We start from the raw sequence: 22,195 nt of genomic DNA, 5'->3' as shown, positions 1-22,195 counted from the left end.
GTACGCCCCTGAAGCCTGCTCTGTGGCAGACAGCCCACCTGCCCACTGGGTCCAGGTGTAGACGTAGACCTGGCAGGCCTTCACCTGGATGAATGCCTTTATCCAGGTCTTTACCCAAAGGCCTTTAGGGTAGTTCCCTTATGGTAAAGGCCTTCCGGGTAAATTCCTTTGGAGCAAATGCCTTTACGGTAAAGGCCTTTAGGTCAAATGCCTTTAGCACGCAAGGACTGTAAGTGCACGATATTCCGCGCTTTGCCATGCTGAACCACCTACTATTTTTTTTCCTGAGTTTTGTGGTATGTGTTTGTTTTTCTGGTTCGTGCCTTGCACGGCAACGCCCATTGCGTAGTCCGCGATTCGTTACCTTTCGGCGCGTGTGAACCCGTTCTTTGTTTTGTGTGCGGGAGCGTCGCCGTGTTGTGGCTGCTTCCTGAGGGAACCTCTGCTGTGGCCCCGGACTGCGCAGAGTGCTTTTTGGGCGCGGTGACTGCAGTCCTCATCGGCTATAGCATAGTCCTGTTGAAATCAACGCTTGTCTCAGACCACGCTCATCGATCTCACGTGCAGTTAGTTGGGCCGAAAAAAAAAAGGAAGCTAATTGAAAACAGTGCGCCGCATATACGCACATGTCCGGTCGTCCGGCCGCAATGCGGCGGCCACTTGCAGGTGGGAGCGACTTGTTTTTTTGTTGTTGTTGTTGTTTTTTGTGCAACGGGACGATTTGCCCGGACTTTAGCTGACGAAAGCATTGATTTTCAAGAATAGAGTCGTCTAATCTGCTTATCTCGACCGGGAAACGGGAAAATATAAGGTGGTGTGTATGAGTAGCAGGGAAAATTGAGTGTGGAGAAATTGGCGGGGCCAATTCACACGTGACGCAGAAAAAAACAAACTAGGAAGTGCTCGAGGCATGACATTAAGGCGTGCCGTTTTTTTCTTTTTTCCGATCTGAGGCCCACGGTATAAAGAATGCGATTTATCAAGGACTGTTGAAGGATTGCCTGCTTGCGTGAAGTACCTCTTTGGGGCAGGGAAAAACGTTTCTTCCAGTCTCTGCGCACTAATACAGGTGTTCAAGTAAAGCGAATCTTAAAAATATTGTTGTTTTTTTTTTCCTGAGAATCAAGCTCAGTATTTGTTGTTTCACTGTGAACTCGGGTGGTGTGCCTCTTCAGACAACTAATCTAAAAAGACAGAACACCCGAAACTACCGGTACCGCAGCGGTGGCCTAGTCGTTTGAGCATCCGCCCCGCATGCGGTAGGTGCGGGGTTCGACCCCCAGTGCCGCCGTGTACCCACCGGGGGTACAATGGGTACAAGCCTTCCCCTGCCCTGGTGCTGTGCTTACTGGGTGTGAAACGCTTGGAAATGGCTCTTTTACCTCGCTTTGAGTGCAGCGAAAACATCATGTACCATGGCGCTCTTTGGCCAAAGATGCCCTTGGGTCATAAAAATTCATCATTATGGGACAACCAATACATTGCCCTTTTATTAATTTTTTTTTTTTTTTTCCTTTTGAGAAAATGGTTAGAGAGGCCTTGTAGGGGCGCCCTCCATCACTTCACCACGGAAGCGCTGAGCTCAGCGTACGTAATTTTCCTTGTTATTATCGTGCATTGTTTTTGCTTTTTCGCATGTAAAGATGCATGGCGCGTTTCCTGAACCCTCCGGAGTCTGAAATCTTCCTGGCGCGCCGCTTCGTCCTTGCGAGCCCTGGCTGTCAGAAACTGGCAGAGCGTCTGAAGAAGCACGGAAAAAAACTTTCCGGTCTCCGACGCTGCGAAGAAGCGAACTCGATTGCTGCGCCCCAACCAGCGCCACCGCACAGACTATACTCCGTTTCATACATAGCAGGCAACGCTGTGGAGGTTGCTGAAGTAGTGCGTCCGCGAAATCATATTACTCCGCCACGTATCATTCGTTCTTCTCAAAACTCAGGTCATTGTTTGGACGAATACAAAGAGCGTTATAAAACGATGTAGTAGCATTGAAAATCACGGTCGGAGCTGTGAGGCGCTCAGTGTTCGGGCTCTCTGGCCATAATTTTCACGGAGTGTGAACTACTTTTTGGGGCGCGGATTTAGTAGAAGCGATTCACCCTACCAACCGCGTACCATACCGCCACGTGTACTTTTTGCTTCTCGAAATCTTGATGAGTCGCAGGACGAAAATGTGGCAAGAGGTAAAACGAAGTCCAGGCGGTGTCACTCACGGCACTTAAGATTTGTCGCAATGAAATATGCTTGTGTTTGCTTTGGTTGTGTGGCGAACTACTTTTTGCGTGCGGACTTAGCCTGCGCGAACAAGCGCGGTAGGTTTGGCAGCGTTGCCTGCTATGTATGAAACGGAGTATAGCGTTTTTCGAAGGCATCGTGACGAAGCAGCCGTAGCAGAAAAAGAGGATACGGCGACAGAATGTAAACGTGAATTATATTCGCGAGTCTGGAAGGACACAACACACACACACATTTGGACCTCACTGACTGTGATAATGCGCCCAAGGGGGTTAAAAACGGATATGCACATGGCACCGTCCGAAAGCTTTGGCCTGTTCCCGCTTCCTGAGTGCGATATGTAGCTGTAGTTTCGTAATTGTAGTTTTAAAGGTATGGCAGCCGGCGAAGTTGATAAGAATGTGCTGATAAATAACCTCATCATGCTATTTATCATCATCGTCGCCCCAACTGTCATCGACCCTATCTATTTCCTTTCCACTGCTCGTTGCATTGTCCTCAATTTAAGTTGAACCGTTGTCGTTAGCCTCCTCTTTTCTTCCCCATAAGTGAACACTGGCTAGATGCAACTTGTGTGCTTTCCTCTTGAGTGTTATTGTAAGGGGCTATTTATGACTTGAGAGTACCTGTCAAATAGGCTTCACCCCGTTATACTCCTAGATATATTTGGCTGTCGGAGTCAACGCACCTAGCGAAAGAGGCGTGAAAAACATAATAAGTCGGGAACATCGCTTAATTGGTCTTTTCAGCCGTCGTTCAAGACGAAATGTGGGATCATATTCATTATCGTTATACTGGATCGTGGAAGCGGCAATACGTGCGCGTCGAGTTAAACTTGATGTTGATCCGTTGCTCCCGGTCATGTTTGCCCGTTGCTAACCTTGGCTCGCGCTCTGCTGAAACGTGATCTTCGCGAGTTTCGGGATTTCCGCGGCTTCCTTTCTTTTGATTTCTTTTTGTTTCGGCATCAAAACTCGGAACTGTTGTACAGCCACGACCGCTGCACGTGCTTCGTTGGTTTCAGGTCGGCGACTTACGCGAGCACCGCCGGCCCAGCCCGTTACGCAAGAGTGCTGAAGTCCGTGGCTCTATAGTTCCTGTCCCCACTTCTCGCGAGTTGGCTACAGTCATTTTTCTTTGTTTCTTTTTTCTAACGAGCTTTTTTGTGGCTGTGCTCGACTCGAAATTGTCGACGCCGCATCCCCTGTTCTCTCGACCGGCGCTCCTGCGAAGCTATCGTGTAACGCGTGGCACTTAGACGGTCGCCTTTCGTAACGAAGCGGGCAGCCGTCGTGCTGCCTGCCGCCTGCTGACGGGTGTTGTTAACCGAGTGCTGACAGCTACGCCGCGAGGTATCGCCTCGGCGTATGCGGGCTGGAGAGGAAAGGGAGGGGGGGCTTCACCTCAAAACTGCTCATACGCCCGTTGTTTCGTTACAGAGTAAAATAGAGAGAGAGGGAAGAGACAGGTGAAAGACAGGGATGCAAAGCAGCGGTGACGTCTTTTTTCGCTTACACGCAACACCGCCCGCGTGCGCCCGAGGCATCGAAGGATGGGACTCGCGAAATTCCTGCCCCCGCGGGGGGTTTGCGCGGCGCCTGGCCCACTGGGCAACCTCTCGGAGAGGCGTCTGGAGCGCGCGCTCGTGCTGTTCGGTGTGGTGTACGGTGCGAATGCCTTGTCTGGCGTCGGAGCGGTGACGGGTGCCCGCGGCGTCACCGATCGCCACTCGATCGTCGCTGTCGTTGTCTTCGCCAGGAGCGCGGCAGGGGTGAAAAGTCGTCCCCCCCCCCCCCCCTTTTTTTATTGTTTCTTCCTTCCCTCCTTTCCTTTGTCTCTTCTGCGGCGTTCTAGGCATTCTGCGACCAACAGCCAGCCCTGCGTATTATCCTTCTTCGGCCGTGCGTCTTCGGGGTGGCGACGGCGTTGGGATAATCATGTTCACGGGTTCGGTATTGGCCGTGCTTGACAGCCTGGTCTGTCTGGTTATGGCGTCCAGGTGAAGATGTCCCGTTTAGCGAAGGGCACGCGGGGAATGGGGAGGGGGGGGGGGGGGATCTGTCGCGCAGACATGTTGCAAATGGTTTTGTTTTCCTTTGTGCGCATCTGTTCTGGAAATAACTGCTCCGTGTGGTATCTATACAAGGCGCCCCAAATATTTTCTTTGTATTTCGCCCTTTTTGGCTTTCCGGGGCCAAATGCATTTCCAGTATTGTGTAAATAGAGCTTCTGGCAAGGCGGTCACCATTCGCGGACCGTTCTTATCTTTTAGTAGCCTAATTGCCAGTATACGGCCCCCAGCTGACTCCCTGAAGCCATCCTAGTAAGCTTTCACTGTGGCGCACGGGTTCAGTGAAGCGTATACACTCTGAACACAGGTACGGCTAAATGGGAGTGAAAATGAAGTACGCTGACCTCTACCGCACTTCCTTTTGTAGGCAGGGTACGCTGCCCAAGTTCCAGAGTAGTTTAGATCACTAAATATTCGAAATTCTTACTCTGGGTAACGATGGTATATTCCCACTGCGAAGCACATCAACTTGACGCGGTTAGCAACGGGAGGAGCCTTTTAAACGCAGCACCGGTGATTCCGAGGTCAGCAAATAAAAGAGATTGAAACCTCGGTTATAATCTTCGTAACTACCAGAACTTCGCATGTTTTGAAGAAGGAATTTGCCGTTGCCAACCGAAATTATTCCGCATTTGTGATGACGGAAATCTATCCCCGGGCTTCGGCAGTATACTATGCCCCAATGCCCCGAGAAGGGAGTGTGCCTGAGTACCGTTTACTCCCTTTTCACCCCTTTCGTGTTTAGAGTGTAATACGGTGTTGTAAGTCTGGCGTCTGTTTTGCAACGCCGCTTGCATGTGGGACTGTGTGCGTGGTAAAGGACGACGTCGTTTTTGGTGTAGTATGTCGCCACAAGAAACTCCGCGTTCACATGCCGGCCATGAGAACATCATCCGGGTAAAGTTAATACAGGCGCGCCGGCGAATGGGGTCGCGCTTGAGAATGCTCTGCCATCTGTAGTCGTGTGATAAGGGCAGGCAGCGCAGGGGCAGGGACATGTGTCGCAATGAAGCTGTCGGTGAAGGAACTAACGCTTACAGCTGCGCCGTCGTGAAATTCCGTGCCTTCGGCCCTTACATAGTGGCAGCATTGACTGCGTAGCCATCAATACATTCGTGTGGGCTAGTCGGTTAAGAATCATTGTGAGAGGCAGCGCAAAGCAAACCAGGACGAAAGGGAAGACACGTATACCACAGGACGAGCGCTCGTCCTGTGGTGCATGTGTCTTCCCTTTCGTCCTGGTTTCCTTTGCGCTGCCTCTTACAATTAACTGCGTCCCTTCGTTCCACAATGCAGACGACAGGTTTTCGCGCTACCCTCAGCGTTTGTGACGACACTGTGACGTCACAGCATCGCCTGTGAAGGCGTGCTCCGTCCGTCGCTGGAACGAATGCCAGTTGACTATAGGCAGCGAGGCAACGCAGCAGTGTTGTTTCTTTTCTTCTCTTTTTTCATTTTTTTTATGGCGAGGTGGTGTTATAGAGCGACTCTCCGACAGTAGCCAATCGCTCCTCGAAGAGACGCAGGAAAAAAAAAATCTTTTGTTCCCAAGCAGGATTCGAACCAAGCCGGCGCCGTTCCCCGATGCCTCAGACGACTGGGCCATCGCCGCAGCCCCAGACGAGCGGGTTCCTGCGCTCCTGTCCTGAGAAAGAGCAGGCGCGAAAACGTATAAAGCTGGCAGTATGAAAACGTATTAATATTGTAAGGACTTGAGCTCATTTCGGGAAATTATTGTGTACACGTTAGAAATAAAACACCAATACTGCATGTGCACGAACGATTCATTTTTAAACATCAGTTGTGCAATCACGAGATGCACTCAAGTAGTATAAACCGACACCAACTTTAGTTTCTAGACCCTAGCCAGCAGCGAAAGCGTGAATGACGACTTAGTCCCAGCTGTGCCTAAAGCTGAGCACGAACGTGATAGACGTGGCCAAACTTAGCTCCGGCTGCAACTTCCCGCTTAATTATTCGCTTCAAACGAACAAACTTAAAGGGACACTGAGGAGAGCACTATTAATATATTTTTTATAGCGAAATCCGATAATTCGGCATGTCATGGCTTTGTTGCCACTTGGCCGGCAGCGAAAAATTCATTTATTTCTAAGAAATTTGGATTCGAAGTTGAAAAGGTTTTTCCCGCCGCTGTGATTCAAACTTGGGATTCGGCTATGACGACAGAGGACTAAGTGACGTGAAACATGACGTGATGCAGACTCCGTGATTTCTGGCTGCCAGCAGTGCGGCCTAGCAGCAGCCGAAAAGAAAGCTACCGCCGGCCGCACGTTGAAGGCATCTATCGGCTATTGCGGCCGTCGCTACAGTCGCTTCGCTTACGTTTGCACCGGCGTTTTGCGAGCGTTACGATGGATCTCGTTCTCGAAGTCGTCAACGAAGTTCTCGCAAATATACACCTTTAGCATACCGTGTACCTTGATACCGCTAGCGGAATACCGGGAGCCCGCCTAACGCCGGCGAGCAGGCGCTGATTGGTCCCGATGCTTCAGGCGAGCGCGTAGCTGCCCGGCACGTGGCGCCATCTGGCGACGTCAAGGAGATTTGCGCATGCATTGGCTGCGCCTCAGTGATTTGTGCTTCTCGTGTCCTAGCGTTGCTAGAACCATTGGTTCCAGCAACACTGTTTTGTTATATGACGTCATGACGCTTGTACTTGCGAGTTTGGCCTGTGGCGGCGATACCTGTATTTTGGTTCTTGCTCTTTTCTACGTTACAAGAGCTTTGTTGTCAGTATGAGTGGCGTTTTTGTAATAAGGAGCTGGTATTCTGTCGATACAAGCCAACTTCAATTTCTCCTCAGTGTCCCTTTAACCATTGCAACAGTTTTCCTGGAGTGCGTCCCGTAAACTTTTTGGCCATGGCTGTAAACGTGTGGTAAACGCGCGATGCATGTGACCTCTACTGCACCAACACTTTCGTAAAGCTCGGTCCGCGGTTAGGTTGAATCTGCCAGCGGCCCCGTCTTTTGTTGTACACATTCCAATGAGCTCCGTTCTGGAGCGCTAGTTCTCCGAAGGCGGAGGCCTGCGTTGCGTTCCCAGCTTTCGAGGAACGCTTCCACACACGTCGTGGCCGACGATGTTGTTTCGGCGTCGTCGTCAGTCGTCGTGGCGCGCTTGATTTATCGCTTCCACCGGGCGCGCGATCAGCGGCCGCGATAAAGAGAGGAACCGTCGAGCCACTTGAGAAAGAGAGAGAGAATAGCCCGTAACGCCACGCACACGCACGCACACAAGCGCTGCGTCGTTCGTCAAACTCATTCGCGCCTGCACATTGATCTTCCCGCGCCTTTTCTTTCTTTCTAATTTTGTTCTTCATTTCGTCGCGCGTAAGTTCTTCCTTTACGGTGGTGGGCCGGTGCGTGGGATGCGCACGCGGGGCTCAGTTGCCTGCCTCGCAACCCAGGCCGGCCTCTGGGGCGAGCGGATTCACGGGAGATGCTCTCTCTTGATCCGGGGCGTTACTGGAGGCAGCGCTGTACCCCTCTTTCTCTCCTTCCCCCGTAGCCGCCCCTCCTGCCGGTGGGACGGGCCGTACCTCCCCTCTTGAGCCGCCAAGATCCGTATTGTTTCTGCGCGCGCACGTGTAGTTAGTTGCATCGGAACGCAAGCGCGCTTTGCGAGTGTTTGTTGCCTGTATCGTGTGCGTAGACCGTAACACACACGCGCTTGCGCGCTCGTTCTATGTGCGTTGCTGGTGTGCGCAACAGGCGTTCCTGCGTGTGCTTGTGTTACGCCCGCGTGTGTTAACGAACACGCTGCTCGCACACGTGGCGGGTAGAACGAGAGAGAGAGAGATAGCAGCGTGTGTGCGCACATACACACGCTACAAGGCCCCTCGAAGATTGTTTTCGCCGCCGACTCTGGTACCGGGCGCCCCTCCCCCTGTTCTTGCCATTGCGAAAGTTCCGTTTGACCCGTGTTGACCCGCCGCGGGACCCCCCCTCAGGCACAGGTGCGCCCTGTGTCGGGTGGGATGCTGCAGCCGCGCCGGTGGGCGTTGCGCGGGGCCCGCGGGCGTCACCGACGTCATTCGCGTCGTCCGGGTTGCGTGGCTGGCGTGCGCATTCCTTCCCGGTTGTCTCGCGTGGTACGCGCCACTACTCTCGAGCGCATTCATGAAACACCTCACGTGGTCACGGTGCTTGCTTTGAGGTAAGGTATAGCCAGCCGTCCGGTCATTGTTGAGGTAGGGCGCTTCGTCGCCCGACCCTTCAGCCGGTTCTCCGTCGCTCTATAGGGTGTATGCACGAAAGCCGGCGGCGCGGTGCATTGTGGGTGAGCGGCCATCTTTTAGTACTCCTTAGCAGACGCCAGCCACAGTCGCTGCCGCCGCTACGACGCGAAGCGTGTATCGCGGGTCACCATGGTTTACTGCGCCGTTGTGGGGTGCTCGAGCCGCACCCAGACCAAGGCCAAGAAGCTCAAGACGAATGAGAAGGACTGTGGGTTTTTCAAGATCCCGAAAGTGCGCAGTCGAGAATGCGAAAAAACAAAGGAGCTGTGCAAGCGGAGGCGTCGTGAATGGATCGCGCGCATCAACAGGCGCGGAATAGACGACAACCCGGATAAATACTGGGTTTGTTCGCGGCACTTCTTGTCAGGTACGTGATTCTGCATAACCATTAAAAGAACGTTTCTGGCGTAATGTTGTAGCACCTAGCTAGCCTTTTGATTTTGCCAGTGTTTACAGAAGCTTGGCACTTCTAGCGATCAGCGCTAACAGCGCTCCATGCAACTACGTTTGCCTCTATTTAAATAAAGTATGGTTGGCCTCGGGTATCATGCATACTTCGTTTCAGTGAATGTTGGCGCTTTTTTGCTGGTTTGTTTCAGGTCGGCCGTCGGACCTCTTCGACGACTGCAACCCCGACTGGGCCCCATCACAGTGTTTAGGTTATGGGACCATTTCGGCGAACAACGAGCGATATAACCGCCAAAACGCACGCGCGCAACGCCGATCATTTGCTCCCGGTAAGGACAAACCACCGTCCCTTTCCTTTGTCATGATGCTGTGGAAGTAGCATTGCTACAGGTGTCTTTCATCACAGATGCTTCCAAAGGTGCAGACAGCCCTGCACATGAGCTTGATGCAGGAGCTACCAATGGAATTTCCATGGACATGGAAAGCTCTCCACATGTGAATGAAGCTGAGCCTGACAAGAGTGTGGAGCCACGAATTGGTATGTAAAGCTGTTTATTTGGACCAGCCTGACAAGCCTGATTTTTCTGGCTATTTAGTGCCATTTTGTTTTGAGATGATTCTGTGGCAGCCTTCCATTATTATTCATCACTTGGAAAGGCTGCACATGCCACATGGTCAGATATGTGTTATTGTAGGTCAGGAAACTTATTTCCCGCACTTTTTTCTTTTCTTGCAGATGCTGCTAGCCAGACAGATATGGCAACAACAGATGTCGCCGAACTAGAGGACAAACTCTCAACCTGTCAACGACAACTGGATGAATGCCAGGGAGCTCTTCGGTCACAGACTTTCACTGAGGAAGGTCTTGAGGGAAACGACGGGAAGGTTGCCTTCTACACCGGACTTCCTACATTTGTAATGTTGCTTCGTGTATTTGATCTTTTGAAAGGCCACATTTCATTCTCTAGGAAGCACTCACTGACCCAGTTCCAAGAAATGGTGTTATTTCTAATGCGAATGCGGCTAGGCTGCCCATTCCAGGATCTTGCCTATCGCTTTGTCATCGCACAGTCGACAGCTTCAAGAATTTTTGAGAGGTGGTTGGATGTATGTTTTGACAGACTTGGACCACTGGTGCGTTGGCCAGAAAAGGAAGAAATCATGAAAACAATGCCAATGGCCTTTGTGGAGAACTTTGGCCTGAAAGTACGCGTGATATTGGACTGCTTTGAAGTGTTCATTGATCGACCAAGCTCGTACCTGCCTCGAGCAGAGACATGGTCGGCATACAAACACAATAATACCGTGAAATTTCTGTTAGGGATATGTCCACAGGGTTCAGTTACGTTTCTGTCACAGGCATTTGGTGGTCGAGCCAGTGACAAAGCCATAACAGAGGAATGTGGGGTACTGAACCTGCTTGAATACGGGGATGTTGTGCTAGCCGACAGGGGTTTCCTGATAGCGGAAAGTGTGGGTTTGTGCCATGCATCACTGGCTATACCTGCTTTCACTAAAGGAAAAAGACAGTTGAGTAGCAGTGACATTGAGCGGACAAGAGAGATAGCAAATGTAAGAATTCACGTGGAGAGAGTGATAGGAATGGTGAGAAACAAGTTCACCATATTGAAAGGGAGCCTTCCTGTTGAAGCCCTGAAAGCAAATGAGCACGGGGAATGCCAAATAGACAAAATTGCTCGTGTTTGTTGTGCCCTTACAAATCTTTGCAACTCTGTAGTGCCATTTGATTAAAGGGTGGCTATGCTCCTGCAGGCTACGTTGCTGTACTGTCTAACCTCAGAAGTCAAAGATGGTCCTGGCAAAGAATGTGCGACTTATATCTGACACAGTTGCCAAAAATAGGTTTCTAAAATCCAAAACAGTCGTCTTTAGTCAGTTTACATGACAAAAATAAGGTGCATGCAGTTTGTCGTAGGTAGAGATCAAACTTGTAAAACCTGGATGGGGAAGTTGCGCACACAGAAACTTCTGTACTCAGGTCTAATGTGTTTTTGACTTAGCTGTGGCAATTCCCTAGAAAGAGGGTATGGGCCAGCATCGCTCGATGTTGCACTGAACTAAAAGTACTGCCAAATACGACCAGTTCATTTGCACGTATTTATTGTAGTAGTAGTTTAATAAATAAAAATAAAAAGGAAGAAAAGGTTTTTGCTTGCCCCAGCATCTGCCATCGGTACTGAAGCACCTGAGCTGGGGCAGCGGAAATAAAGGATAGCAGGCAGAATGGAGAAATGAAATGAAAGAGGTTACGGGACAGGAAAAGAGGATAGGGGGAGAGGTAATATACACAAATACTATATACATAATAAGAAATATGGACAGGATTATTGAGATGCATAATTTGTATATACACATTGCACTTCCCAAAGGTGAGGCAGGCCTCACTGCTTGCAAAACTGACAAAACCATTGGTCAGCCTTTGGTGCTCTTGTAATACCTATGCACTTAAAATGGAACCACGTAATGGGGCAGTTCGAGCCATCACAGGCAATCATTTTGCCTTTCTCAGGTCCCTTGCATATGCAGTACTCCGTACTATCAGTGCCTTGAGTCCTCTTCGACAGGTTTTGGGTTTGTGTGGCCTGAGGCATGTCAGCAGTTGAGGCTGCAGCGGACTGATCCAGTTTGTCCTGAGGCATGTTAGCAGTTGAGGCTGCAGCAGACTGACCCAGTGTCGGAGGTCGATTTTCCTCTTGCCTTGTATACCAACGCCCTACCAGCTCAAGCAGAAGCACCTTGCAGAAAAATTTCTCTGCTGTTGCCAATAAAGGTACAACAAAAGAAAAATCCGCCTTCACCCTTTGCACGCTCATTTCATTCTTGTTCCACAACACAAAGTCACAGTAAGTTCTCTGCCACACAAACATCTGGAGCTGAACTTGGTAATGGTACCGGTGATTACTTTTCAGCTGAAGTGCACCATCACATTGGACGACACAGCTGTTTGCATCCCACAGGAGGTCATTTAAGTTCCCATCCCTGACTTTCCAGGGACACTTCACTTCAACTAGGCCCTCACCACAGCATGCACATTCTACCAGCATGTCAGGAGTGGCACCAAGGTAAATGTGGTCTTGTGAAACTAGCAGCCCTGCCTCCTTAAACTGTACTTGCTGGTGAAACTGTGCGGCAGTCAGTTTGTACTCTCCGAGTGCATTTGATTCATTTTGCCGGCCATACCTAAGAGCAGGTGATGACGCCTTGTTTTCATGTGGGTAGCAAATGCGCTTCAGTAAGCTGATTGAAGGCACCTCCAGTCTTGTATGACAGACGTCGTACAATGTTGATGCTGTGATACGGCCAGCCCTGTATGCAAACCACCGAGGACTCATCGACTGTTGCCTAGTCCTTGCCTCTATGCTGCTGACTGCATCATTACTAATCTGCAGCTTGCTGTAAACATCACTGCAGTGTTGTAATAGCTGGTCGTATGACAAGCTCTGTGCACTGCGGGCGTACAGTCGACGCAGGTCTGCACCACTGCAGGCTCTTGCCGCAGGCACATACATGTCACTGTACATAGGGTCCGTGGTAGTCACAACTGGCCGATGTCCGGACTTTAAAAGATCGTCGAAGAAGCCGTTCCACTCTTCTTTGGTTGGAGCAGAGGCCCTAGTACGCGCGGTCACACTGGGCGCACAAACTGAGGTGCCTTCACAGTCAAGCCGACGTTTCTTCAGCGCACTAGACGCGAAATCCATGGCCGCAATGGGCCGCACTTGCACTTTTCGCACGTGGGCTGGAAGCCAGGCATTCGCGCTGTCGGTGCAAGAACGCTCTTGCCGCGCACGCACACCGTACTCTATGAAGAAAAGAACGGCGGCAACATGAGCGCAGGCCTCGCCGTTCCCTGCCATGCAAGTGCAGTGCGCAGCGTTTATGTCGCCGTCGCTCTTGGCCAGCACCCACACTGTAAGCGGAGCCTGGTTGAGGCTCTGCGAGTGGTTTACCTGCGAATAAAAGGCGCAATCAGCACATGTTATTGATGCAAAAGAAGCCGCCTTCTTACCTTTGTTATCATGATTACGGTATCGGCCGACACCACCTTCACAGACGGCTCGTGCACCCAGCCGCTCGTCACAAAATTATGGGCCTCCAGTGCCTTCCGCGACTTCAGTTGTTTACGCGTCGTGAAGCTGGTCCTCAGAACCAAGAATTCGTAGATGTCTGAACCATCCACGCATGGCCACAAGTCAATGTCTTTGACGCAGTCGCTCGCAGGCATCGTGAATGGGTCCATGCCGATCGCTTTTGTCTTGTCCTCGTAACGTTGTCTGTCAACTTCGGATAACGTTGCTGCATAATCTTCAAGAACTGAAGCCATTGTCTTGGCGAACAGGCAACTTGTAGCGCGTCACTGGAGCGGTTATCACATTTATACGCGCACCGTGGCAGCGTGCTGCAGTAGCGGGTGCGGAGACTGCAGCGGGCGTCTGCTAAGGAGTACTAAAAGATGGCCGCTCACCCACAATGCACCGCGCCGCCGGCTTTCGTGCATACACCCTATAGGGCCTTCAAACTAGGATCACCGCTTATTGGGAACTTGGGATTACACGAATGTCCAACAAGTCCCGGCTGTAACTCGTGTTGTGCCGTCGCCGTGAAGCAAAACGTTTTGGTGGCTACTGTAGAGGTGGCCGAAGAGCATGCCAGTGCTGCCTGGCGGAGCGTGCTTGAACCTCAAATGACATCTGGGCCGGGGATTTGTGGGCGCACTTGACCCTGCCTGAACTTTCCACCCTGTGGTCCCATGGTCCAGGCGAACCTAACAGTGGCTCCACTAACGCGGAAATAAGCGTGGGTTGTTGTCGAGGTGTATCGTTTTCACTCGCTCACACCTGTAGAGGGCCAGGAGTGTCTCCTATCTTTACTTGCCGCCTGTATACTGGTCATAAGGGTTTCAAACCAACGGCCCACCACTACCTCGTAGTTCGACCCGACTGCGCTGAAGCAGGGCAGATATTTATGGTGGGGGATGGAGGACAATAAAAAACGTTTTTATAAAGATTATAACAACAAGAGCAACCAATGCATGAATACAAGTTGAAAGTATGAATACTAGGAAAATGTGGCTTCAGAAATAAAGTATTCGAGGAGGTCAGAGCAGCTAATGTTTCCTATGTCAGTGTTTGCAGCAATTAATCAATTCAGAAGTGAGGGAAGTTGGAATGTTACCATTTGGCGTCCATAGTTTGTTCTCACTATAGGTACTACACAGTGTGGTTTGCGACGGCGTGGGTATGTGCACTGAAATAACTGAATCGGGGCTAAGTCAGATATGCTTGTAATACATCTTCCTTGTTCTATTTTATAGGTGCGCAATAGTTTATAAGTATACAGGTTGAAAACGTTAATAATCTTGTGCTTGGAAAATAAGTTTTTAGTTGAGGATCTAATGGCAGGTTATGAACAATTCTGAGGGCCCTGTTTTTAAGAACAAGTTTTTTTCAGACAGGTTTGTGTAGCAGTACCCCATACTAATGAACAGTAGTTTAGATGTGAGCGAAATAATGCTCGATACAACAGAAGTATTACCTTTTGTGGGAGACAACATTTGAAACGTGTCATAAATCCTATGGCTCGAGATGTCTTTAATGCTATATGACTTCGTCCCATTGCATATCTTCAGTGAATATCAAGCCAAGCGATTTGAAAGATTTTACTAACTCAATCTGGTCTCGGTTGTATTTCATCGCATAACTGTCAATCTCCTGAGCTTGCACTTCGCGCACAGGCAAGACGTGTCTGCCTTTGTACAGAGGGCAAAACACATGTCTAGAACGACCGAACGATATGTTCCGCAGCTCCCAAAGTTGCTGCGACCAGGAAGGCAGAAATTACGATGAAAGCCTGAGTTCAACTGCACGTGCTTACATCCAGACCATTTTTCAACCACATGTTATCGTTCTATATCGCATGTTCAGCCCGAAACACGCCCGAAACACGCCCAGAACGTGTTCTAAACAAGCTTTTTGCCCTCTGTACACTGGGGAGAGAGTCGTTAAAAATCACAGAGGCTATTTTGAATTTTTCACATTTTTTTCTTGTTCCGCTCTGTTTTACTACCAGCTGCGAACTTAAGATAGCGGCCACGACGTGAAAAGTTTTCGCCAAAAAAAGCTAGGACAGCGTTCACCAGAGTGACACAATTGATTGTGTGTTTTTTTTAAGAGGTCTGAGATGGTAGAGCGCGAAGTCTTGGTCGTCTGACGTGGAAAGAACCTCCGCCGTTTTAGTATCATTCCGGTAAGTAGTAATTTCGGCTGAGTGGTACCCGAGAAAGTCCAGTACTACTGCCGTGTATAGAAGTTCTATTTCAAGTTGAAAATACGTTTTCACAGCACACAAGCAGTCGTGGTTTGTGGCCCGAAATTCATGTTTCCCAAGTCAACAATATGTGTTACGACGCACTTGAGTGGCGGTACTGGCGTCGAGGCTTCGAGATGCCACACCACCATGTACGCAATCGCGTGACACTACTAATAGGCAGTTTTAGAATAAGGGGTCCGCGTACCCAATCGGTTAGGGGATAGGGTCCCCGTATTCTAAATGTCTCTACTGTCGTCATGTGCGCGCTAGGCTATTGCGGCATATTCCTGCTTTTATGGGGTGTGACACGGGTTCCTTGCAGTTATGTCATCTTGGTTTGATCGATCCGGCCACTTACCCAAGCCTCCGTTGCCCGCCATGCTAACTGCCGTGTTTGGTAGCAGTCATACAGGGTGTTTCACCTAAGATTTTACACAGTTTTTAAAAATAGGCTTTTTGAGTTAGAACAGTGCTTTTTTGTCATAGCACTGTCAGTAGTGAAGCACATTAGAAAACAGTTAACACGTGCTAACTAGCAGGCTGGTTAACTCATATTCAGTAGGTAACTTTTTAACTACTGCTGTTATATTCCTTAATTATTGAGATCACAAAATGAACAAGGGAGGGGAAAACCTCAGGTTGCTGGAGCCAACGTTTCGACAAGGGGACTTGTCTTCGTCTGGGCAAAGCGTTCATCATCGGCAGGGATTATATAGGGCCTTCGCTCCGAGGAGGAAGGCCCCGGGGGTGGGGAAGGAAAGTGGTGTGGGAGGGGATGCGTGTCAGGAAGGGGAGGAAGGTGAATTGAGAGGCCTATAGCGCACTGTGAGTAATATCCTTATCAGTTTTTAGAAATTCGAAAACGCGATTACGCTCGGCGCTCTGGCCCAGCAGATTTTGGCAATTTCGACGAGTTCCGTGCACTGGAGAGGTTTCTTTACCTGCAAGCTTCTTGAAAGCGGATCAGTTTTGGCGCGATGTAGCCACAATTTGTTGGGCCACTGCGCCGAGGGTGACCGCGTTCTTCAAATTATAAAAACTGATATGATTACTAACGGCGTCAGTAATTAAGGATCCTAACGGTAATAGCTAAAAAGTGAACTAGTGAATATTAGTTAATCAACCTGCTAGCTAGGAGGTCCTAGCCTTATTCTGATGTATTTGCGCTTTGACAGTGCTTTGCCGAAAAAAAAAAACTCTCTTCTAACTCAAAAAACCTATTTTTTTAAAATTGTGTAAAGTCTTGGGTGAGACACCCTGTATATTCGCACCGTTTCAATGGGCCTTAACTTGCCCACGAGATCGCACTGCTCTTGAACAGTAGTGCCCTGTCCTACACGGCACGTGACCACAGCAGTCTCCGATGAAAGTCGTGGCGCTCCTGAATACTGAACACAAAAAGGAGTTAAAAGGGAGTATAAGCGGTCCTCTGGCGCACACCTTTTTATAAAAGGGAGTCTGCTGGAGGACGGCTTACTTTCCCTTTGCGCCCCACATAAGCGCATTCGTGTCAAGAGTGTGGCATTTTGCAGCTTTAAAATCTCAAACCACAGTGTTTTTTCATACTTGAGGCGTAGTCACTTTGTTTTACAATCCAGCTAAATGCGAGCTATTTCCCCGCACTATAGGCGGCGCGCGTGCTCCTGTGCCCTTGCCGCGGCCCGTCGTGTTTCACCGCCGTGCATAGGCGGAGGCTAAACGGATTGCCTCCATGTGGCGCGATCAGATGCCTCTGTAGAGGAAGCGCGGTGAGCATGGCTTCGTTGGGATACGTGCACGGTCGCGCTTACGCGTTTCCCAGGCGGGCCGGCCGGCCGGCGCATGACAAGGGGGGACCAGATAAATGAGGCGGCCATTGGTCTCCGCCGGAACGGCCTGACAGGAAAGCAAGAAGACTCGCTTCTCACGTGCGTCGCCGACGCCGGAGTTGGAGGGGGCGTGTCGCCGCCGCGCCGCACTGGGAGTGGGGACCTGCGCGAATTAATTGCCGCCTTTTTCTCTCGGCCCCGGCGCCCACTCCCGGGGGGGCCCCTGGGGTCCTGCACGGCGGCGTCTCGAACGCCTTGCTCCGCGTCTTGTCTTTCCCGCGTACGGGGTCAAGTTTGGTGCAGCGAGACGTGCAGAGCCATGTGCTTGTCCTATATAACGAATAGGGGGAAAACGAAGAGGAGGAGGAGACCCAAAGGGAACGGTGTCACCTTGCTTGCTGCGCGAAGCGTTATCTGACGACGGAGGAAGAAAAAGAAAAAAAGCGTGAGACCGAGGAAAACAGTCGACATGACGCGCTACACTCAACTTCGTTTGATGCCGTACCCGTCCTGTTGTGCAGATGTCTCCTTTGCGTCTGCGGAGCTTATTATCTAATGATGAGATGCCGGATATAGTCACTTTCAATACCATCCCTCTCTTGCGGGCGTGGGTCGGGGGTCCGCCGTCAGTGACACAGTTATAATGGGCCTTTGTTTTCCACCCAAACCTACCGACCGTGTTATGGGCCGCTTGGGAAGCGCCCCCACGAACGATGAGTCTTGTGCTTTCGCTTCCGAGCTTCATTCGCATGGTAGGCCCGCTTGCATTTAGTCGCTGGGTGTGGAGCATGGTCTATGTGCGGCGACAGCCGTCCGCCGCCTATCGCGTATACCGTTAACTCATAAGCCGCGTGTACATGAATGCGACAGAAGTCGACTTCAGTGCACTTTTTTTTCTTTTTTTAGGGAAAGAGCAGGGTTTGAGAAGGAAAGGCGTGACTCGTCCTCTACTGTCTTCCTCGACGTGTCTGCACTTTCCCTCAAAAAGTTCGCTGGAGTCGACTTCTGTTGCACTCATGTACAGTACGGTCCATTGTTAAAGGGAACATGCGATCGCGTGCCCTCCGCGCTTCACGAAGCCCTGCTGCCTAGATGCGGCGAGAACAGGTGGCATGAAGCGCATGCGCGGAGAGACCAGCCGCCATGCTTACTGCGCATGCGTCTTGTGCCGACAATTCCCACAAGTTCTCGGCTGCAGCGCTCCGCTAAGCACGGAGGTCACGCGATCGCATGTTCCCTTTAACAGTGAACCGTACTGTACACGCGGCTATTGGGCCCATGGTGAACTTGAGCGTGCATTTCTTCGGCGCACTTGGTATTGGGTCCCTCTTCAGAATCACTTCCCGCGTGTTCCGCTGCACGCAAATGCACCGCCGAGCGCTGCCGGGGCGCGGCGGAAAGCGAGCCCGCGGCTGGCGGGCCCCATTAATCCGGTGGGTCGGCGCTGTGTACAGGGTGCCTTCTCGATGCCCGCTAGGCTGTGTATGGATGAGCTGCCGCAGAGAACATATAGCGCGAAGGAAACCGTCGTGTTCTCGCCGGGTCGGCGGCAGCGAGCGCGCCGCTTCGAATGTGGTCGGCCGGCCCCTGTACCGACCGTGTACGAGCGGTTAGTTGTATATAAATGTACACCGGGACGCGCCTTAAGCTGCGCTTATCGACCACAGCGCCGGCGCGGTATCTTAGTTGCGTGCATCGCCGTTCTTTAAGTCCTACAGCAGGATCTCATCTTCGTGCCGCGAGCGAGAGAGCGCTTCGTGTATCGTTGTGGTGTGCCGCGCAAGCCCGGTCGCGTTGAATTTTGCGGGAAGGTTGCGGACACGGGAGGTTCATTTATGTGGGGTGCGAACGAGACGTGACGGTGACAGGTTGCTGTTCGGACAGAAGGCCGAGACAAGCGCGACCGCAGGCTTGTTGTAGCGGCGCCCCTTCGTGCCCTTAAAGGCCTCCTCATGGTACACTCTAAACTGAAAGGAGTAAAAAAGGAACAAGCTATCGCCTAGCGTACTTAGTTTTATAAAATGGGATGCGCTAGAGGATTGCTTACCCCCCTTTTTTCTTCCATATAGGGGTATTCGTGTTTAGAGTGTATACTCCAGTGGCGGTGTCATACCGTCCCAGCTGAGGGTACTGCAGAAGAGGTCGAGGGCACGGCACGGGCTCGAAAGCAGTGTCCATGTAGTAAGAACTTCGGCTGTGGAGACCTCGTGGTGCAGAGTCCCGATTGTTGTTCCCGAGTGCCGAATGCGTGCTCCGAAGTCACCGCGGCTTCCCGTTGCCTTGCACAGTGCGCGCAACTCTATAGACGACGCGAACGCTATATACGGGCGTATGCGCGCTTTTGCCAATGGCCCACCGCTGCCCCTGTCCGAAGCTGCTCCCGTGTGAGCAGCGGGGCGAGGGTTCGATGCCCACCCGCTGAGCACCGGCTGGCTCCTGGGAGTGGCCGCCGATATTGCTCGGCCACTTCCAGCTCGTTGCGGGACGGGTATAGATAGATAGGGAGGGAAGAGCCGCGTGATATATGTTGCTCACGGCGGCGCGGCTGTGCAGCATCGCACATGCCCCGTATATGTACTACCTCCCGTATGCCCGCGCTCGGCGGCAGCGGTAGGCGTGTATCGCTCTTCGGCCGTGGCCTTTCCGTGTTCGCCCCGGTCGGCGGCGGCAGCTTTGGGCGCATACGTTATGCACCCGGCCCATGCTCGCTGGGAGTGGCGCTGCAGTCTCCCGGTCCTGCTGTGCGCGGCGCCGTTGCAGATGTGCGGAATCGCGAAAGTGTGTGTAGTATGCGTGGTGCGCACCGCCATCCAATTGCCGAAGGAAGAGAGGCAGCAGGGAGGGGCGCCCGCGAAAGTGGTGCCGACCGGGAAACTGAATGGGCCGCTCTCGAGGACACTGTGTCGGTACACAGCGCCTTGTTGCTTCGTACTTGGCGCTCGTGCACGGTTTCGGGGGTTTGGCTGTCTGGGCGTCTGAGCTTAGAGAACGTGTACGGTCGTCCACACGCCTGTCTAGAGCGCTGGAATGGTGCCAGCCTGTTGTGCATTTATGACAATCGGGGCTGCGTACTCGGCCCAATATCACTTTTAAACACAGGAGGAGTTAAGCACAATCCATGGGAATGCGCATGCGTGATGAGGTATTGTTTCGAGCTATATATGGCACTCGTAAGTGACTAAAGTGCACTACTCGCCGGTGCGCCAATCGAGCGCTCTAGACAGGTGTGTGGACGACTGTACGTAGTACGAGAACGGGACCGAGACCACAGTTGCTGTAGATTGAATCTGATGTGTGTATCTCGTCTTTTTTTTTTTATAAGGGAATTTGAACGGCGTTCTTATATAATATCGTGTTTTACGAGCCGTTTCGCCCTTGAACGGGTTGTTTCTTCGAATTTTCTTCTCTGTACGTTCCGAGAGGCTTGGTTAGCCCAGTCGCCATCAGACCCCGCCAAAGAGTCGGGCGTTCTTACCCATAGACGGACGTGCAAGTAGCATGTATGCATTGTTAGGCTGTGCGCCACTTGAAGAAGGCCCTTGCATGTTTTTATTAGGCGTTTTGTTGTAGCTGAGGTCCCTTCAGCATAAAAGGGGAGAATGAGTTGACATGAAAAGGTGAATTTCGGGACTATTTCCGTACTAAGGTTTGAAGCTACCTTTGAATATTACGCGCCAAGAGAACAAATAGATAGGAAGTCCAAAAAAGTGTCTGTAAGACGTAGTTGTGGGGTCATCATTGAGTGGATGTTCAACCTTTGTTCCCTTTCGCATTCCCTTTCATACATCATGTACCTACATATGCATATATCGCTTCTAATATAAAGATCTGCAGGAAGCCTTCTTGCTCCGAACCTACCTTCATTATGTTGTTGTTGTTGTAGCCTTTGACAGAATGGCACATACCCACACTGGGGGATCGGCCATGAATCGGGTGGTAAAGGTTGGTATTCACCTGTACGTAGTAAAGGCAAAAGAAAAGCACACGGGAGAGGAACACCGGGGGAGTATACCACAAGAAGGGCAGGGAGAGGATGAAAAAATAATAATAAAAATATTAATAATTATAATAATAATAAAAATATATATATATATATATATATATATATATATATATATATATATATCTTCTTCCTCCTCCTCCTCCTCCTCTTAAAACATGGCACATACCCACATGGGGGGATTGGCCATCTCAAAAACCCCAACCTCGTCTTTTATCGTTTCTATTCTTGTGACCCTACCTCGCCGTCGTCTCCACCTATGATCATAACTTCTTCTGACTATTCATTCTTGGCTCTAACGTTTACGTCATCCTCACCAGGACCGGATTCCGGGTCATAGCAGTAGTACTCAAAGTCGAGAGCATTACGCGACCATAAACAGACAGACCACGAGGTTTTCCTTTTCACAAAAGTTTCCCCAGGCTCGTTGAGCGGGCGTCATTAAAGTCATCCGTGACCACTATTCGACGCTCGGGAAGCTGCTCGTGTTCATATGCTCGTCGGTTTCAGTGATGGATAGGGCCCGGAAATTTAGGCACTAAAGAACCCCGAAATAGGCAGGCATCTAGGCTCTAAAAAATATTGAAATAGGCGCAATAAACCAAAAATAGGCGCTTTGAATAATACTCTTTACTCATATGTACAAGATTTGTACGTCAAGCACGGAGCGTACGCAGTCCTCAACTGAAGCAATAAAGCGAATTCTCAGGTTTTTGAACTTGAAGCACCTTCGGTTTTCGCTAAGCATAGCTTTGCACTTTAAAAGGCTTCTTTTCACATCACATGAACTTAGTGGCGCGACCCTATAACATGAAAGTTGATAAAGGCTTAGGCCTTCAGGTGATGTGACCGTATCGTCTCCGCATAGAAAGCCTCTGATTTGGGAAATTGTTTCTAGGCATCTATTTTTTTCTACCAATTATTGCATCTTCGTAAAAGCAGTAGCGCCCTTTCCTTCCAGTCCCCGAAATGCTGCGGTACTTCTGCCACTACCTTCAACGATTGATCTATTGAGATTCCAGTCTTTTCCAACTTTGTCATCCTTTCCTTCAATGTTGAGAAGATTGCACTAATGCATGTCAG

The 22,195-nt window shown here is 50.7% G+C and overlaps 3 protein-coding genes and 1 pseudogene across 3 annotated transcripts in view; 2 read left to right on the top strand and 2 right to left on the bottom strand.

The window, feature by feature from the left end:
- LOC149362718 (uncharacterized) overlaps positions 1 to 22,195 on the bottom strand; it is a 143,477-nt gene that overhangs the window by 43,939 nt on the left and 77,343 nt on the right. The gene's annotated exons all lie outside the window — the stretch shown is intronic.
- Positions 1 to 22,195, top strand: part of LOC149362722 (putative RNA-binding protein 19) — a 93,633-nt gene that overhangs the window by 61,115 nt on the left and 10,323 nt on the right. The window lies entirely within an intron of this gene.
- On the top strand, positions 5,591 to 10,751 carry LOC149362724 (uncharacterized). The gene is made up of 4 exons (XM_089573182.1): positions 5,591 to 8,933; positions 9,166 to 9,303; positions 9,381 to 9,512; positions 9,711 to 10,751. The coding sequence occupies exons 1-4, from the start codon at positions 8,696 to 8,698 to the stop codon at positions 10,724 to 10,726; spliced, it is 1,524 nt and encodes a 507-aa protein (XP_089429308.1). The 5' UTR covers positions 5,591 to 8,695; the 3' UTR covers positions 10,727 to 10,751.
- On the bottom strand, positions 11,079 to 13,404 carry LOC149362723 (uncharacterized; annotated as a pseudogene).

The sequence above is a fragment of the Amblyomma mixtum genome, chromosome 2, assembly GCF_055824585.1.
Source record: "Amblyomma mixtum isolate Tamu chromosome 2, ASM5582458v1, whole genome shotgun sequence".
NCBI classification, from domain to species: domain Eukaryota; kingdom Metazoa; phylum Arthropoda; class Arachnida; order Ixodida; family Ixodidae; genus Amblyomma; species Amblyomma mixtum.
The sequence above is the reverse complement of the archived record's forward strand: the minus strand, read 5'-3'. Positions and strand labels throughout refer to the sequence as shown.

Bases quoted from the DNA above. Each gene is read 5' to 3' on its own strand.
- LOC149362724 (XM_089573182.1), top strand. From the start codon at position 8,696: ATGGTTTACTGCGCCGTTGTGGGGTGCTCGAGCCGCACCCAGACCAAG. The intron at 9,304-9,380 runs GTAAGGACAAAC...CTTTCATCACAG, and splicing joins ACGCCGATCATTTGCTCCCG to ATGCTTCCAAAGGTGCAGAC. The intron at 9,513-9,710 runs GTATGTAAAGCT...CTTTTCTTGCAG, and splicing joins GAGTGTGGAGCCACGAATTG to ATGCTGCTAGCCAGACAGAT.